This window comes from Podarcis pityusensis, assembly GCF_964106645.2.
Source record: "Podarcis pityusensis genome assembly, chromosome: 9".
In the NCBI taxonomy this organism is placed as follows: domain Eukaryota; kingdom Metazoa; phylum Chordata; class Lepidosauria; order Squamata; family Lacertidae; genus Podarcis; species Podarcis pityusensis.
The window spans coordinates 48,593,381-48,612,511 of record NC_138034.1 but is presented as its reverse complement, the minus strand read 5'-3'; the positions used below and the strand labels follow the sequence as shown (position 1 = coordinate 48,612,511).

The window sequence follows — 19,131 nt, the reverse complement described above, 5'->3', positions numbered from 1 at the left end:
TTGGCAGGAGTAGTTAAGCAAAGGGTCCCACAAAAGCAGGTCACTACAGTAGGTAGTGACAGTAGGTCACTACTGTCTCTTTGCAGGGATGGATTGGAGGGCTTCCCATGTATTGAGGAAGCACAAGACTCCTGCTTGGTGTTTGTAGGAGAACCTAATATTTGTGGAAATTTGATCAGTTGCCAGAATCAAATGTCTAGGTTCAGAACTGGCAAATGGTTTTAGAGAAAAGGTTTACACTCAACTTGCTTCAGTATCTCCCCTTCCCATTGTCCCCACCCCCACCCCGCACCCATATTTTTCTTTAGAAGGTAAGCTAATAAATGTTTGTAACCTTTGTATGGTTCGTGTCTTGATTTTATTTCTTATGAATGAGATTGTTTTGAACTAATTTTCCTACAGGTATATAGAGGCAATGGTTCACTGCGCTTGCACGTGTCACCCTGCAGCCATTGTGGATGATTTACATTGTAAGGTCCTCAGAGAAGCTGTACAAAACAGAAAAACAACCTTCTCAGAAAATGTATGTTTACTATGTCATAATATCTTTACTAAATGCATAAGGTTTATTCACAGAAGGTGGGGTTGGAAAGGAAATAGCCATGGTGATGTTTGTTTCTGTCTCTCTTTTGTAAGTAGTAGTGGTCTGCTTCAGAACAGGGAGAGACACCACAGTTTTTGATTACGTTATTTTGCTTTAGTTCCTGCCCTAAAAGATCTTTCTGAACTCTCTGAATTATGTGCCATTTTTACTTCTGCTAGCTTAAATGGGCTAAACGGAGCACTAACTGGCATCACTTTCTCCCCAGCTGTCCTCCAAGCAGGATATCAGAGGAACAAAAATAGAAACCCCTGCTGCAGGAACAACACAAGTAAAAACACAGACAAATCTTTCTCTCAAGCAAGATAATGTGACCATTAAAGGTCTTCAAGCCAATGTTTCACTGCCCAAGGTAACAAGCAATATGACCAAGTAAACTTGCAAGACGGGTAATTTTATGCATTAGCTTAATGTTATATCTTATTGTGCCAGCAGCATGGAGTAGGGCACCAAGGCATAAAATTGAGAGCTGCATGGGGAGAAGACACTCCATTTTTCTTTATACCACTTCAGACAAGATAGTTTGGCTGTTCAGTTAACATTGTTATTTTAGCAGCATTTGGGTGAAGTGATATTCAGGTTGTTGTTGGTTTTTCTGGATTCAGTGGGATGAAAAGTAAGCCTTGTTTTATATCCTTAAAGAACACGGCAAAGGTTTTCATTATTCTTTCGGATCGCTTTTTGTAGGTAAACTTATGTTTACTGCAAGCGTCAGTGGAAGAATCGTCAGGCACAGCTCCAAGCAAAAATGTTACCCATGTTTCTTTAGTGGCTTTGTGTTTTGATAGGATTGCTACACAGGTTCGTATGAACAGGTAAGGGAGTACCTTTGATAATTCATAGTGTCTGTGTGTAGTCACATAGCAGAGCTTAATAAACTTCCCGTCAAGCAATTTCTTGATAGCGACTTCTTCCTAAATTAGAAATTAAGTCTCAAACTGAGATGGAAAAAGAAAGGAATGGGTTCAAATCATTCCAGATTTTCTCAAAATGAGTGCAGTGTAGATTTCTGGGGAAAATGTTATGAATACGTTAAAAACGGTTTAACCATCTTGTCCTATGTATGATAGGCATTTCATATTAGACGATATAGGGCAGACTTGTGATGTATATCTTGCAGTAATGACTGTGAGAACTATGACTTTCACCTGATTGCCCTGTTTAGTTATTGTTGTTTGCTATTAGCATTTATTTAGCCAACAAAAGCACTTGAATTGTAAATATGTTTGCTGATGGTACAAATGAAGTTTAAGAAACGACTTAAATATTTCCTTTTCATTTAAAAGGGGTGTTGTTGAAGAAAATCCAAACAGTACCGAAACGAGGAGAAGCTCTGTAACTTTTGACAAGTATGTCCATACCAATAAAATGCAGCCTCAGTCTTCTGGTTCTCTGCGATCAAATGCTGGAGCAGAGAAAGGAAAAGAAATTGCAGCAAAGCTTAATATTCACCGTATTCATGGGCAGCTCAGGGGCCTTGATACAGCAGGTAAACTTGCTTGTAATCCTAGTTTCAAAGCGTTTCCGCTACAAAACACTTATCAGAACTGCATTACCCATTTCTTGTTAAAATTTACTCATTGCAGCATATTTTCACTGTTGGAATAACGTATAGCCATAGCACAATGGCCTAAAATGTGCACTGTTCTAGTCTTACGTCTTGAACTGTATCTACATTCCCAAAAATGAAATAAATAACATTTTACTGGACAGATATACTGATATCAATATTTTCCTCCCTGCAGATATTGGGACCTGTGCCATAACAGCGATTCCTTTTGAAAAATCAAAAGTCCTTTTCACATTGGAAGAGTTGGATGACTTTTCATTTGTAGATGAAACAGATCATCAAGCAGTTCCAGATGTAACACGGATAGGTCCCAGCCAAGAGAAATGGGGCTGGATAATGTTTGAGTGCGGAATTGAAAATTTGACAATAAAAGGTAAAGCAACATATTGGACCATTTATTTTGTGCCCTAACATAATAAATTGAGCAAACCAACATTTCCCTCTTTCTTATACTTCTAGGTGGCAGACAGTCTGGTGCTGTTTTATATAGTACCTTTGGGAACATGGGTAAATCTTCAGCTGCAGAAAGGGGTGGATTGCTTGCATCCAACAATTCTTCTGATTCTCCAACCGGTAGTGGTTACAATACTGATGTCTCTGACGAAAATCTCCCCTGTGATCAGTTAAGTGCTGCATCAGACACTCATCCAAATTCCATTTCAGATGAGCAGGTGAGACATGTTTTGTTTTTTGTTTCTTCTATATATACATATATATACTGATTTTGACAAAACAATCATAAATAAATAACCTCTTGCGATGGTTTTACCTCTTTCCATTTTAACACAAGGCATGTTTTCTATTGCTCTTGTTCGGTAGCAACACATTTTCTTATTTGCTAAATGGATCTGATTTTCCTGTCATTGGTCACTTTGAATGCATCCCAGTGGGAAAGCTTGCAATCCACGAGCACTTTCAGAATATTTTAAAGAACTGGAAGCATTTCTTCCATTCTGAAAAACAAATTTATTTTGCACCTTTCTTTCTTCTCTCTTCCCTTTATCTTTTTTATTTAGGATGAAGGGGTTGAATCAGATGATCTGAAAAAAGACCACCCTCTAAGGCCACCTCCGCCTGATTCTTGTAGCATGAAATTGACAATCAAAGAAATTTGGTTCAGTTTTGCTGCTCCTACAAATGTGCGTTCACCTGCCCATATATTTTCAAGGTACGGTGGTTTCCACTTTAGAGTATTCAGGCTGCGTGCTATAGTCTTTTAGGCCAAACCACATGGTATGTTAGCTATGTATCTTTGCCTTAAAGTACAGGATCCCACCCCCTCCACATACACAAATGGGGGCCCTGATGTGCTCTCAGTCCAGAAGAGTCTCCCCTCAGTGTCTGTAATTTGTATTGGGTGGGGGAACTCCCCAACTCCCAGTTAAACCTTTCTTCCTATGCAAATTGCAGGCATGCTAGATCAGGATCCTAGCAGGAGACAAAGAGTTAAAGCCCCCAAGCTATCCATGCTAGGGTCTTGATCCAGATCAAGCTCCTCGCCTGAGTTTCCTGAGCTGAGGAGCTTTCACGTCAGCTGTTGCAGTAGGTAGTTATTGTCATAACAAAGGTCTACTTAACAATTACCTCAGTTCATAATTATCCAAATTTGGCATTGCTCGCTAGCATTGTCTCCTTGATCTGCATTGCTAAGTCTATAATAAACTTTTGGAACTTAACATGCTTTATATGAGCTGGCTTTGGATTGGGTTCCTAATAGGTACAGATGAAAGCTGGGTTTCAATTAAACCTTTCAAGTGTACAGTTAAAGAATATTTAAATGGAAATTCCATATTCAATCACCAGAGTTGAAGGAAGGTGAAATTATACTTTTATATCTGATTTTTTCCCCCAACAGGCAGCTGAACCTTCTAAGCACAGCAACTCCTGCTGTTGGTGCTTGGCTTCTTCCTATTGATCAAGTGAAGTCCTCCTTAAACAAATTAGAAACAGAAGGAACACTACGAGTTTGTGCTGTCATGGGCTGTATAATGACCGAAGCCTTAGAGGTGGGTGTGTTGTTGATGAATAGATAAACAATTAAGTGCATCACTACTTTCTTTAAAAGTGGTTTAATTTTCAGAAGTGTGTTGGCAGGCCCTTCTGGGTTCATGGTTGCAAACACTTCTTAGCTCAGTATAGTTTTCCTAGCCTGTTCCTTTGGAATACATGGAATAACCTCATGTATACTATCTTGGAGGACAAACAGAATGCAAATGCGAATATTATAATGCCGCTCAGGAAATGGATATTGATATTGATATTGGCATCTTTGTCTTTTAAAAATAATTGTACTTCTACATTCAAATACCTGAACCTTGGAAAGTACTGGAACAGTGCTGAATGCTTTTTTCTGGCCAGATATTAACACTTCTACTGTCCTTCTGCATGTGGCTTTGAACTAGTTATTTGCCTTACAGTAGTTATATCTAGCCCTAATATTTCATTAGTAGGCTATCATATGAAACCAGGCCAAAACATTACTCGATATATCATTACATTTTCCATGCATCTCAAATTGTTATTAGGGTGACCCTTGCAGAAACAGAATGAATGCTTTTTGGTGCTCAGGTGATTTGTATTTTAATTTATTCTGATTGCATAATGATTTTCATTACTAATTGCAGTACTTGAGTACTTAGTATTTTGTCATGTACTGATGTGGCTGTGGTAGAAGATGAATACTAGACATGCAAATGAATTCAGCCGAAAAGGAGTAAAACCACATGGAAACATCAGCATGGGTCCTATAGGAAGAGATTGAAAGACTAGGGATTTGTACTCGACAAAGAAATTGTGGGTCCACAAAACATGTTGTTAGGTTTATTTGTTTTCTGTAGTTTTCATATAATGTGAAATGCATAAGAAGTTAAGTTTTGTCAACCTTCTGTTTTAACATCAATCAAAAATAATGAAATATTACAATGTTGCTAAAATGGTAATGTCTTTAAATAGTAAAATCCTAATATAATTCTGTATGTAGGTTTTGGTATATGCACAATATGTGCAGGCCTGGTGCTAGATTTGTAATGTGTTGTGTATTGATGTATTCTTATGTATTGAATCAGTGAATTTAATAAATGTAACCACTTTTATATGTTCAGAACAAAAGCATACACTTTCCTTTAAGAAGCAAGTACAACAGACTGACTAAATTAGCCCGTTACCTACAAGAAAATCCTTCTTGTTTGCTGTGTAATATACTGCACCACTATCTTCATCAAGCAAACTATTCCATCATTGAAGATGCAACTATGGTAAGCTAATTTGTCATGTGTTTACAAATGTATTTAAGTGGAAGTTGTTTTCTTAAATTTCCTAGCCCAAACCTGTATGTTTTCAAGTGTCTGAATTGCTTTGGCCATGAAGTGTTCTATTGAAATAGCACAGAGACGTTAATGTGGTAAGATAAAAGAAAAAAATAAACCTTGTTTTCTTTTAATAAAATCAAGAACTTGAAGGTCCATCCCAGCTGGGCTGTTGTGGGCTAGCTGGTAGGATCTGTTGTCTGAAAGACGTATGGGTTGGCTCCTTGCATACCCTGGTTGGGTCCCCCTTTTACAGCCTAAAAGGAGTTCTCCTATTTGAATTTGTTTTTCGAATGTACTATGTGTTTGTCTTCTAGAGTGATGGCCTTCCTGCTCTGGTGACATTAAAGAAAGGTCTCATTGCACTTGCTAGACAGTGGATGAAATTCATTGTGGTAACGCCAGCCTTCAAAGGGGTGAGTTTACATAGGCCGGCTCAGCCAATGAAACTCCAGTCAACTGTACACCATGAGCAAGAGGATGGCTTTGGCCTAGACAATGGAGGTGGTCTTCAAAGTGACACGAGTGCTGATGGAGCAGAATTTGAGTTCGATGCAGGTATCTTTGTATTTCAACTACACTTTCTCAGCTTAACTTGCTTCTGTAAATGTATTCTGTCAAACTTTTCTTTTTCTTCTTTCTTCTTTCCCACTCCATAAATGTCCTCTTATTTAATGACTGTCAGTTGCACAAGCACACATTGGGTTTTGTTTTCTTTAAGTTAATCTACTTTGCTTTGGGAATAAATAATAATAATTGCTTCTGTCTTTTCCTTCTGTGTGCTATTGCATATTTCATTATGGAATGGAATGCTTAAGGCTAGTATATATGTTCCTTGCTTATCCATGAGATAAGGTACTCAACTTAGTTGCTTCACAAGCTGAAGTTATAGCCTCTAATACAGGAATAGTTAACCTTTTTGGCTACATTCACCTTTGGCCAGCCTTCTGTGGGCTGCATGGCAGCAATAGGTGTGACTATGCTGCACTCAACATGCACACACAGGATGTGCAAACAGAGACAGAAGATACTCAGGCAGATACACAGATATACAGACACACAGACTCTTCCTCTGATCAATTGAGATGGAGAACTTACGATTCCCTGCCCACTCATTAAATGATTGATTTGAAGATTGAAAATTTGCATCCCCGTCAGGATGCTGACTGGGTGAAAAGATGTAAGCCCCAAAACCGTGTCTACTTAATACTTTTCATTTTTGCTACCAAAATTTGTGATCTTGGAGGGCCAGAAAAAATTGCTTGGGGGGCTGAATCAGGCACCCAGGCAATTAAGAATCAAGGAGATCTTAGTGTGTAATAATTTAAAACATAGCATGGACAGTAAGTTCAGTTACATATCTGCTATTGCATTTCTTCTTGCAAATTTATCAGTTTTAACATATTTTGATTTCAACTTACACAGAAGTGTTGTCTGTGCCATGTGGAATTAATTAGTAGTGGTTATGCAGTCTTTTTCTATTTTTCAGGTATTCCCTTCTCCACACGATTAACATTGCATACAGAAATAAGCATATTCTTCCCATCCCTTTCATCCCTGCTTCTTTTGCTCTACATGAGTCGGAGGGTGACTGCAGCTGGAAGCGTATTTTAATTGTGTAGGATCCTCGAGTATTTTAAAATCTTGGTTATCCAGGGTTCTAGAGCATGATGGACCTACATGAGAAGAGCCAGTTTCCTGCTGCAGACAGTTGCTCTACAGTTTATACAGGGAGGTGGACAGTTGGGTGATTTTGCTTGTCTCTGCTGTCTCCTGTTCACATTGTTAATGGCATGGAGAAAGGAACACTTGGAAGAGGGCTCTTGTGTTAGGGGAAAACTGGGGGGAAATTAATCAAAACGTTTAGAAATGGACAACTATGCTAGAGTGTGCAAGTTGGCAGCAAATATTACACTTTGGAAGCAAGTGCATACTTATTTAGTATTGGCAGCACCTTCTGAAGCTTTTTAGCCCAACAAGAAAGAAAATCTTGCAGTTCTGAACACTAGTCTTGTTACCATTATGTAACTATATTGAATTACAATTTTGCTTCCCACACAACTATTGAAAAACGTGTGTATTAGAAAAGACTCAACAAATCGATATTTGTGGTTCTTAGTAATTTTGCTGTATCTTAAGTACAATATGAAGAACACTCGTAACAATGCTGCTACATAAAGCTTTTCACTTAGATTGCCATAAATTGACAAAGAAGATCTTGATGCAAAGGTAATTGTGAAAAGAGCATACAAATGGAAAACTACTTTATAGTTGTGGCAAAGAGACGAGGAAAAAAATGGATGTGAACAGCTCAGTCTTCAGAAATGCATTATACTCTTTGAAATGTCAACAGGCCCACATTTTAGGGTCTCAAATTGGGTTTAAATCAAATGTCTGCAATTCTGTGTACCAGATGTAAATGAGCACTTACAGGGCAGCCTAGTAATAAGCATCCTCAATAACCAATAGCCTTGGCTACATTTCTCCTATAATTAATCTGTGCAACTGTTGGATGTTTCAGCCACTGTCAGTGAACATACAATGCTTCTGGAAGGAACTGGTGCCCGCCCCCCGCCCGCTGGTGTTTCTTCTGGTCCTGTGACAGGGGCTGAGATTATGAGGAAATTATCCAAGACTCATACACATAGTGATTCTGGTCTTAAAATAAAGGTAAAACTGCTTTATTCTTAAAACAAGGAGGAGATCGGATATAAAACAAGCCACTTTGTGAAGTGCCTTCCCCTGGCATCAAATGTAGCTTCATTGAGGTTTCACAGAGAGGAGTTGATTCAGAAAACCATACTCTGAAGCTCTTCTCCATTCTTTAAAGCGGGTGAGGGCTGTGGGGTGAGTGTGAGGAAATATGCAAGCAGGTGGGTGAGGTGTAAAGGGGTGGGGGTTTGTCATGTATAAAGAAAGGAGGGGTTGGCAAAGGCGTTGTGGCAAGCAGAGTGACTAGGGGCAGCAGCGCCTAAAAGTTACAAATAAATAAAAACCTCAAAAGAATTATGTATATATATATATATATATTACCATCTGATCTTAACAGTGTTTACTGAGAATTCAGACCTACTGATGTCTAGCTATGTCTTGGGCTGCAATCCAAGCTATGCTTTGGGCTGTAATTTACAGGAATTGACGCTTCCTCTGGTTCTAATTGGTGTGACTTGTACATAAATAAACATGTGCAGGAGCTGACTGTTGGTGGACTTACTGCGATGCCTATGTTTACATTTCAGGGTATCCATCCATATCACTCCCTGAGCTACACTAGTGGGGATACAGCTACAGACTCTCCGGTACATGCTGGTCGTTCTGGGCTGCTTACCAAAGAAAGTCCAAGAAAAGAGAGCCTACTCAGCTACTTGACAGGAAGCTTTCCTAGCCTACACAATCTCTTGGAAGGGACCCCTCAAAGAAGTGCTGCAGCCCCTAAAAGTAGTTCTTTAACAAGAGCAGGTACAGAATGCTTGTATTATGGTTCAGTTCTAGCCGTGAAAGCGTTGATTGATAGCTTAATTTCACAAAATTGATGTTGCTCTACTTGTTGCCTTCCAATAGCCCAGACACTAAGGTTGATGTTCTTCCCTCCTTAAGTGTAAGATGTCCTCAGGTGGGATGTATGCTACCCCGAGTGCTTGAAGGCAGGAACACTGTTGTTTCAAAGGACATGCTCATTTTCTTTGAAGCCTCATTCTTGTCTTTTCTTGAAAGTGGACAGTGAATTCCACTCTTTCTCTTCCTTCTCTGCTCCTCAAATGTCTAAATTTTTGTGTCTTCTGTTTGTGCATAGTTGAGATAGTATTGTGTATTATTATTATTAATTATTATTAGTTATAGGGAGCAGGTGGTGCTGTGGTCGAAACCACTGAGCCTCTTGGGCTTGCCAATCGGAAGGTCGGTGGTTCGAATCCACACGACGGGGTGAGCTCCCATTGCTCTGTTGCAGGTTCTGCCAGCCTAGCAGTACAAAAGTATGCCAATGCAAGTAGATAAATAGGTACTCCTGTGGTGGGAAGCTAAGCGGCCTTTCTGTGCTCTCTGGCACTCGTCACAGTGTCCCTTTGCGCCAGAAGCAGTTTAGTCATGCTGGCCACATGAGCAGGAAAGCTATTTGCGGACAAACGCCAGCTTCCTTGGCCTGAAAAGCAAGATGAACGCTGCACCCCATGTTGCCTTTGACTGGACTTAACCATCCAGGGGTTCTTTACCTTTTACTTTATTATTTGTCCTCAGTTGACACGATTTTATAGCTTGGGGTTTTTTTTGGTCTTTCCCCCTTCAGTAGTTTGATAGTTGTTTGCTCTTCTCAGGGACTTCGCTTTGTGACATACTTGTAGCACATCACCTGTTGGTGGTGATGTGTCCTGACCCTCTGAAGTCTTCCCATTGCTTTCTTCAGCTCATATTCCACTTGAGGACATCTTTACACTCCTGTAAAGGCCAGCGTTCCCTTTGTCCTTTGGAGAAAGACTCAGCAAGGGCTAGACAAAAAATCACCTCCCTCTTCTTTCATAGTTCCTATTGAAATAGCATTATATTACCTAGCTCAAACACTACTGCAAAGATATATTAAGAAAAGGAAAGACCTAAAGCATTTTAACTTTATCAGTAGTAACTGAGACTAATAAGGAAATGCTAGCTGCCTCCTAGTCTGTTCCTCAGACAAATCTTCCTTCCAAGAAAGGTCTTCAGTGAAGAATTCAGTCTAATGACTGGAGCATTGTTTAATGAACAAGTAGAAGTCTTATTTTTGCAACCTTATTTTTAATGCTCTTTTGACGGTTACTGATGTTCAACAATAGAAATGTGTGCACAGATTTTTACATAGTTAAAATGTACAGCTAGTTTTAAGCACACTAGTTAGCACCAATGCGTTTCTCTGTAAAAGAGCAGAAGAGAATAATAGTGAAGAATTTTCAGAGGCAGGAGGATAAAATATTAATACCTTCAGATCAGTGACATACTGATAAACGTGTTCATTTAAGCACAGGAAGGAAAGGACTGTTAGCTCAGTGAGAGGTATGGGCAAATGTCTTCTTCCCTCCTCTTCATTCCCAAATTGTGATATTTTTATTTAACAAGAGCTTTCAAGTTGACATTCTCTGTGTGCTTTGAAATATTTTTCTGTCTGTCAGAAGTTGAAAAATATATCACAAGTATAACTACAGAACTCACGTTTTATGGTACATGAAGTGGTCAGTTGTTATTTTATATCCTAGTGAACACCATGCCCTCTGAAATGTTATCTGAACATCCTTTATTATCGGAACCATCATCTGTGAGTTTCTATAACTGGATGTCAAATGCTGTGGGCAACAGAGGAAGTGTGGTTCAAGAGTCTCCTGTCACCAAATCTGCACACAATAGTCTGCCAACAGGTACTGATCGGAAATTCAGTGTTTGCTTGAATATTGACTATTGTATGCAGTTCTTATGAAATACTTAAGGAGCTGACTGTTCATTTAGAAATAATCTTCTTTGGTTGCTAACTGAATCTGATAAATTTCAGGCATGGGCTGCTACATTCAGACAAAGTAGAAACATAAGTTGGAGCGAGCTTCTTTTTTCCTGCTCTATAGGGTGGGACTCAAGCCAATGGCTTCAAGTTACAATAAATGAGATTCCAACTAAACATCAGGAAGGTTGTGGACTCTCATTTGAGGTTTTTAAGCAGAGGTTGGATGGTCATCTGTCATAGATGCTTTAGTTGAGATTCCTGCATTTCAGAAGATGACCCTCAGAGTCTCTTCCAACACTACAATTCTATGATTCTAAGAGTCCTGCTGGATTGAACTACTGATTTATCCTGTCCAGTATTACATTCCCAGCAGAGCTCACTAGATACTTCCAGAAACCTACTAGCAGGGCGTCCCTCATTGTTTGCTCCCCAACATCTGGTTTTCAGAGATATGCCATCTGTGAACATGAAGTTGCTATCAAGGCCATGGGTTGTGGAAAAACCAGAATGGCAACTTCAGGCATTTGATTTCCTGAAGAAAGGCCAGCCATTAATTCCCCTTCTCAAAAATAAAAGGGTGAAGACAAAGCAGTTATTAGAATCTTAGAATTGTAGAGTTGGAAAGGGACCGTTAGGGTCACGTGATATTTGTGTCAAGATGTTTTGCTTTGCCAAATGATCGGAGACTTAAGGCCATTTATCATGCTGTCCTTCTAAACAAAGGTGGTACAGACTCCAGGCACTAAAGGATATAGTTTTGAAATCTGATTTTCACCAGCTGGAATACAGCTTGCGGGTGGTAATTTTCATACTTCAGTTCCTCCTCCTCTGTGAGTAGATGATATGCCAGCTGAAACTGGTGCTGTATCATAAAAATGTCCCTCTTCCCTGACTTGAATTTAATTCTCCTCTTGCTCAGTAAACTAAACAGCTTTACATATTTTAGCACTACATATGCTGCTGGATAATTAATGCAGGAACTATTTTGTAGGGGTAGCTCCAAATCTTCCGACTATACCATCAGCATCTGACTTCAATACAGTATTGTCCAGTGATCAGAACACATTGGATGGTACACATTCACAGCACAGTACGAGTCAGGATGACATTGCTGGAATCGAGGAAGGTAACCAGGGATTTCCTGCAGTTCAACTTGCAGATGCCCAGGTGAGTGTTTTGCCTTTAAAACTGGAGGATAAATAACTTATCCAAGAAACCAAAGGAGGAGCTAAAATAGTTACCCCAGTGTCCAATTATGGTAACATTTTAGCTGCTCCAGTATTTCATTTTCCCCCTAACCTATAAAAGGTTCTTTCTCTGAATCAATTTGTGATGTCTCACCAGCATTTCATTATGAAATGACAACCTTTGAAATGAGTAATAATTATATCTTGCCATCCCAGAATAACTGAAGGCATATCACACACTGCTGATATTGGGCCATGAGAGCAGTAGGCCACTGAACTGAGGCGAGTCTGGCAGCTCTCCTAAGCAGAGAATGGAAGGCACCTGTGCACATACATAGACAGCATTGATCTAGACCAGTGCTTCCCACTGTGTGAGCTATAGACCCCTGGGGTGTAGCGGAGTTATCTCACAGGGTTTGCAGATTACAAGGGCATGGGGAAAGAGAGAGAGAGATTATGGCCCCTAACTATCAGGTATTTTCCTCAGGAGGAGCTGGACAGAAACTGGACACCAGAGGCCTCATCCAAAAATAGGGTGGAGGAGGGAGAGGGTGACTGTGCTGGCACAAATCCCACTGCTGCCACAGCAATAGCCAGTTCTCATGCCTGGATGCTGGGTCTCCTGCAGTAGTGGCAGATGCGCAGGGAGGGCAAGGTACTGTTTGTACTAGGCTCTCTCTGATGTCAGCATGGCAGTGAGGTAGCGAGCCCCCTTTCTTCTTTAACCCCTCTTTAATCCTTCCTTGAAAGGTGGCATTCTTCATACCCTTGTGGCAGGCTAACCTGGAGCGAGTGCCTGTGTGGCACAGAGACATCATACAGGGGATGTGGTTCATGAACACTTAACCTGACTCAAAACATGGACCCTCATGGGCAGGGCAACCACCCATTTTATTGGGGCCGCTTTTCTCATCAAGGTTACTGCCATGTTCTTGAACTTGCCTGTCCTGGACCAACACCTGGTTCAGGGAGGGGTTTGTCACAGTCTCCTGCTCAAACGAAGGGTTTTTTGCCACATTATACTCAAATGGAATGGAGAGGGAATTCACATCAAAGAAAGAGAGTAACAGAGAGCACTTGTGTCTTGAGCCTGGTTTTTACAAATGTATGTTTTTCTTTCTGATTTGGACTACACACTGATTTGAACACACTATATTATTCCAATAATACTGTCATTTTGAAATGCTTAAAGTATGAGAGATGCTTTTAAGATTGCAGCTATGTTTTCTGCAGGTGTTGAGCAATTTTTATAGCTCTAAATAAATAACTTGATTCTATTTTTAATAGGTTGTTTTCAAACCACTTCTAAGCCACACAGGAATTCAGTCTCAGGATGCAGCACCACTGTGCTACAGGATGTACTTTGGAGAGCATCTTTCATTCTCAGGGACTCTGGATTGCCTTAGGGCAGATATTGTGGATTCAGATACAGCAAAAGAGAGGAGAAGCAAAAGAGCCCGAAGGTATATTAGCCAAGTTACACGAATCCATTCAGCATTAAAGAGCATGAACATATTGCTTAATTACTTCATTCTATTCTATCTGCTTTCCTTTTTCCTAACAAGTCAAAAATAATTTAATCCTAGACTTTAACAAAATTATGAACTGAAAACTAGTTAAGAGTTGAAGTTACAATTGCAGCTTTTAAATTTTAACCTTAGAATAGATGTGTTTAAAACATTAGGCTGCTTTGGTGGCTAAATTGCCCATCAACAGAAGCTTACAAGCAAAACAGTGCAAAATTTAAAACTTAACACTTCGAGTCAATATGTGACACTGAGTTCCTTGAGGGTGTCAGCAATCACATAGATACTTGTATACGTATACAGTCGTACCTCAGAAGTCGAACGGAATCCGTTCCGGAAGTCTGTTCGACTTCCAAAATGTTCGGAAGCCTCAGAAGCCGCTTCAGACGTTCAGGTTCCAAAGAACGTTCGCAAACGGGAACACTCACTTCCAGGTTTGCGGTGTTTGGGAGCCAAAACGTTCAAGTCGCAAGGCATTCGTCAACTGTACTGAATTAGACTATTGGTCTATTTAGCTCAGTATTGTCTAAACTGATGTACAATTGCTCTCCAGAGTTCAGGCTTTCCTTAAGATGCCAGAGATTGAAGCTGGGACTTTCTGTATTCAAAACATTTGCTCTAACACTGAACTATGGCTCTTCCCTAATATCTTAAACAAAATATACGAAGGGATAGCCTTCAAAAAGAGAATGATTTTAACATTTAGCTGTTGCAGAATCTTAAAAATGTTTTGTATTTCTTTCTTAGGCAAGGAGCAGTCAATCTTCCTCCCCTTGAATTCAAACCAGCATTAATGTTGGAAACTTTTAGCATCAGTGCTGTTATAATGGAGAAATCAGTGAGCACACCTCAAAACTCCACCAGTGCCCTTGCTTTTCATGACTTTAACAAACGTCATTATAGCACCTTCCATTGCAATTTTACAATCTCATGTCAGTCTATAAGCCAGCATGTAGATATGGCACTGGTTCGTCTTATTCATCAGTTCAGTACCATGATAGATGACATCAAAGCTACGCAGACAGACATCAAACTCAGCAGATACACGGCTGGTTCAGCTTCTCCAACGCCCACCTTCAAAACCCGCAAACACAGAGATTTCCGTTCCTCTGACTTCAGTCGCAGCTCTCGCGGGAGTCTCAATGGTGTCAACAGAGTGAACAATGCAAAAAACAAGCGATCGAACAATGAGAACAATAAAAGAGAATCTCGAAACAAAAATTCACTGGGGAGATCAGAAAGAAGGACTTCTAAAGTATCCAGGAAAGGTTCAAAGGATGTTGTTGATCATGTGACCATTCATATGGACGACTCTGATTCAATTACAGTGTCAGAGCAGAGTGAACCTTCTGCAGAGTGCTGGCAAAATATGTATAAACTGTTGAACTTTTATTCTCTTATATCTGATCCAACAGGGATTTTAGAAAAATCTTCTGAAACGTTTTATCCAGCAGGTAAGAGTTTTTGAAGATACAGAACATGCATAATTCTTAGTTCACACTTACACAGGCAAGTCCTTACTACAGTGTATAATATCTATATTGAATTTAGCAGAGTATTACTGCAGTAACTGCCCTGATAGCATTTATACATAGATGTAGCATGTGAATCTTTTGATGACTAAAGTAATTGTAGGTTCTGGTCTTGTCAATTTTGCCTAAATACTTCCTGATCTGATGCATTTTCTTGTAGGTGTTCGGAGCCCTACTGAACCTGCATGTAGGGTTGCATTTGAAAATGAGCAGGATAACAGCAGCTTAAGTAGAACACAGAGGAAACGCAGTTTGGTCACATCAGAACCGCAGCATGTGACCCTGATAGTCTTTGGAATAGGCATGGTAAATCGCACACATCTTGAAGCAGATATTGGTGGGCTAACGATGGAATCAGAACTGAAGAGAATCCATGGCAGTTTCACACTCAAAGAAAAAATGAAAGGTAGAAGAATTATCTGTAGAAACATACTTGTTTTGTCGAATTTATATATAATATTTGCCAAGTGTGTGTGATATAATCAGATCGTTTTTGATAATCCTGCTTTTGCTACTGAACTACACAGTAACAGAGAGAGAGAGAAAATTCCCAGCCAAGTAAGTAGAAAAATCGAATTAAATCAGCGTAAAATATTTATTTAAATTAAAATGTTCATAGCATGCCACTGTGGTAGTAAAATTATTTCCAGGTGGTTTAGCTTTTACCACAGTGATAACGATAAATATCTTCTAGCACAGGAGTTGCCAACTTTTTGGGGCCCATGGGCACATTTGCAGACTGAAGAAACGCTTACGGGCACCACACACACCCTGCAACCAAACACAGCAGCCTGCCCTATTGGTTACAGCAGAATGCATCTTTCAAGCCAAATTTCAGTGGGGTCAGGGACCCCTGTGAGCTACAGGAAAAGCCCTCTGCGAGCACATGCACACCCCTGTTGACAACCCCTGTTCTAGAATTAAAATTTAACAGCATCTTCGTTATGCTTTGCCTGTTGCCTCTCCAACACAAATATGCATGCAGGAAATACATATTTTTGTACTACATCAAACGCATTTGTGTTGTTGTTTTTCTGTTTGAAGATGTACTGCATCAAAAGATGACCGAGACATGTGCTACTGCTCATATAGGTGGTGTTAATATTGTCCTTCTGGAAGGGATCACACCAAATATCCAGTGAGTGTACAATTTAAAAAGTGATACATATTCTCTAAACAGCAGTTATGCCTCCATTATAGCCCGTCCTGCTCTTTTAAGGCTTTTATGTGACTGGATTACAAGGAGCTGTCATATGTAAGTAAGCTAAAACTGACAAAGTGACGAGAAAGAAATGCCTTTGTGTACTCTTCTGTCAGGCTTCAAGCATTTAGATACAACTGCATAAAATATAATAATCTGAGATGACTAAAATTAAATATTTATAACATTGCACAGTATTTCTGAGCAGCCAGTTCGTAGTAGGAAATGGACAGAATATTTTCCGTAGTCAAGACTGTTTTGTTTCAGCAGATTTTGCATCATCATTGAAGTGTGTCAAACCAGCCACCTTTTATAAACCTAAAAGGATCTCCCTGAGTATCTTACCCTTTGACCTATTTTCTGGCATATATTTGACCAAAAAGCTTTTATCAGTTTCAAACTATCCCCAATCCCATTTCTTTTATACCACTGTTCATTTTATTATTATTATCATTATTATAACTATTTGAATTCTGTACAGTTTTTTGTGACTGGATGAAAATGACATCGCAGCATTGCTGGAGGTTGGACTAGATGACCCTTGGGGTCCCTTCCAATCCTACAATTCTATTATATATGTATATTTATATGAAATGACTTATGTAAATTTTTGTACTTCGTTTCAATATCCTTTCATATTATTCTATCTTGACAGATCCACTGTGTACAGTAATTCTTAGAACAGCAATTTGTTTTTTTTAATGCTTTATAGTTTTTAATTCTTTATAGTTGCATCTTATAAGACAATCTGAACTTCCTTTAAGTGTGGCCCTATTGTTTCACTTTTATATTTGCGCTTGGGTGTTTAAAACAAATCTACCCACCTTTTCTGCATGAGCACCTTGAATGATTTTCCTAATACATTCACATTTCTAATAGTCACACACTTGTAATTGCATGATATTGTCATACACTTAAACTTAGAATAGCAAGACACTACAAACCATTTCCCTCTGATCTATGTACTATATGAAATAGTACTCTTTATTTTTTGGCAGCATTTTCATCACCAACACACTTTTAGAATCTGTATTAGTCCCAATAATTTGTAGATAAATATGAATTTAATATAGGCAAGCAAAGTTTGTCTTGTCGTGAAGGATAGTTGAAGTTTTTCACAAGAAGCAATTAAAAGTTGGTTCAAAGTGTAGTTGTTGCTTCTGTTGACAGTATAGTGTGTGCTCCAATGGAACCAAGAGGCTCTTGCATGAGTTGACTTCCTTATTCCCAACTGGGGCAGGAACAGCTCTGCACATACCCTATTGGTACAGGCAGAAATGTTATCTGCACTGAAATGAAGGGGTTTGCTGAGGATTCCTTGGATCCCCCATGCTTGCAAAACGCCATTGCTTAAAAAAATAGTGTTTTCAGACAATTGGTCTTATTGTGGGTTACAAATATGACTAATTCTTCTGCATGACTGTTCTTTATTTTGCTTTGTTTTTGTTTTGCTTTCTTCCAATCTTCACTCGTAGACTGGAGGATTTCCCTACATCACCAACAAGCACAGCCAAACAAGAATTTCTGTATGTCACATTATGTTTAAATGGCTTGCAGTTAACACTGTGTGTAGTGTAGCTGAGATGTGTTTTTGTGTGTTTAATGTAACCAGCTGCACCTTAATTGTAATTAACATGAAATAGAATTGATATAGTATATTGATCTGCCTATATTAGAAAAGCGCTGGGTTAAGTATTTTTACTCAATAACATAAAATAGTTTTGAAACAGGGTTTTCGTCCCTAATCACAAACTACTTATCTAGAGTCACTAATATAGACTGTAATATGTCAGATAGTTCTATGAGGATAACCCAGGTAAATTAGATTGATTTTATATCTTACCTTATGATTTTCCACTAAGTTATGCAAGCTACTAAATAGTAATGACTTTATGTATTCAACAATGGGTGGGTGGGCTCACCTCAACTTTTAAAAATAAAAGAGTAAAGGCAACTCAGTATGTGAGTTAGAGACTTCATGCTTCCAGAGTCTACAATTTTGCTTTTTACGTGAATGCCTCCCTCTAGTAAGAATAACAAGATGCAGCCCTTTTCTTGATATTGAAGCTGGATAGGTGGGCTGGGTTTCATCCCCGCAGTTGTGCTGTGCTTTGGAGGTACTAGATTTGGCAATGCACACATACACAAACACACCTCAAGTGGCAGAAGCCTAAACTGTGGTTTTGTGGACTTAGATCAGGCTTCCTCAACCTCGGCCCTCCAGATATTTTGAGACTACAATTCCCATCATCCCTGACCACTGGTCCTACTAGCTAGGGATCATGGGAGTTGTAGGCCAAAAACACCTGGAGGGCCGAGGTTGAGGAAGCCTGACTTAGATATTTACCTCTTCTGCTTCGGTCTCTGCTACATGAGTCAAGGAAGTTGACAAACCAAATAACTTGTGATCATGCAGCTAAACTTTATTCTAAAAACCTGTCATGAAAACTCTGGATGTTGCACAGAAATAAAGAAAAAGCATTAGGTTCAGGTTACCTCAGGAACTGATGGATATCACCAAGGTGAAATTGAACAATATAACTGACACAAAGAATGATTCAGAGCAGCTTTGTGTGAGAGATATTTTGGCCTATGGATTTTGGATATTTGGCTTATGAAAGCAGTGTATGGAAAGCAGGGGAAGAGGAAGGGGTATGTGGTGGGGCGGACTGTGTCTTCACTGAGGGGGGTAACATTTGGCAGTCATGGGCGGGCAGTGCGCCAAATGTCCACCATCGGCAGCTCGCT

At 39.5% G+C, this 19,131-nt stretch overlaps 1 protein-coding gene across 11 annotated transcripts in view; it reads left to right on the top strand.

Moving 5' to 3' along the window:
- The window catches only part of BLTP1 (bridge-like lipid transfer protein family member 1), a 105,324-nt gene that overhangs the window by 46,244 nt on the left and 39,949 nt on the right, over nucleotides 1-19,131 (top strand). For 10 of the 11 annotated variants that reach the window (XM_081021840.1, XM_081021839.1, XM_081021845.1 and 7 more), the window contains exons 31-49: nucleotides 403-523; nucleotides 810-953; nucleotides 1,289-1,416; nucleotides 1,888-2,090; nucleotides 2,347-2,544; nucleotides 2,631-2,842; nucleotides 3,188-3,339; nucleotides 4,027-4,177; nucleotides 5,273-5,425; nucleotides 5,794-6,034; nucleotides 7,998-8,146; nucleotides 8,716-8,935; nucleotides 10,699-10,857; nucleotides 11,929-12,104; nucleotides 13,412-13,587; nucleotides 14,398-15,104; nucleotides 15,343-15,588; nucleotides 16,227-16,320; nucleotides 17,859-17,909. In XM_081021840.1, the coding sequence (XP_080877966.1) occupies nucleotides 403-523; nucleotides 810-953; nucleotides 1,289-1,416; nucleotides 1,888-2,090; nucleotides 2,347-2,544; nucleotides 2,631-2,842; nucleotides 3,188-3,339; nucleotides 4,027-4,177; nucleotides 5,273-5,425; nucleotides 5,794-6,034; nucleotides 7,998-8,146; nucleotides 8,716-8,935; nucleotides 10,699-10,857; nucleotides 11,929-12,104; nucleotides 13,412-13,587; nucleotides 14,398-15,104; nucleotides 15,343-15,588; nucleotides 16,227-16,320; nucleotides 17,859-17,909 (3,681 nt within the window). The remainder of the gene's footprint in view (nucleotides 1-402; nucleotides 524-809; nucleotides 954-1,288; nucleotides 1,417-1,887; nucleotides 2,091-2,346; nucleotides 2,545-2,630; nucleotides 2,843-3,187; nucleotides 3,340-4,026; nucleotides 4,178-5,272; nucleotides 5,426-5,793; nucleotides 6,035-7,997; nucleotides 8,147-8,715; nucleotides 8,936-10,698; nucleotides 10,858-11,928; nucleotides 12,105-13,411; nucleotides 13,588-14,397; nucleotides 15,105-15,342; nucleotides 15,589-16,226; nucleotides 16,321-17,858; nucleotides 17,910-19,131) is intronic. The other variant, XM_081021842.1, reaches the window with a different exon arrangement.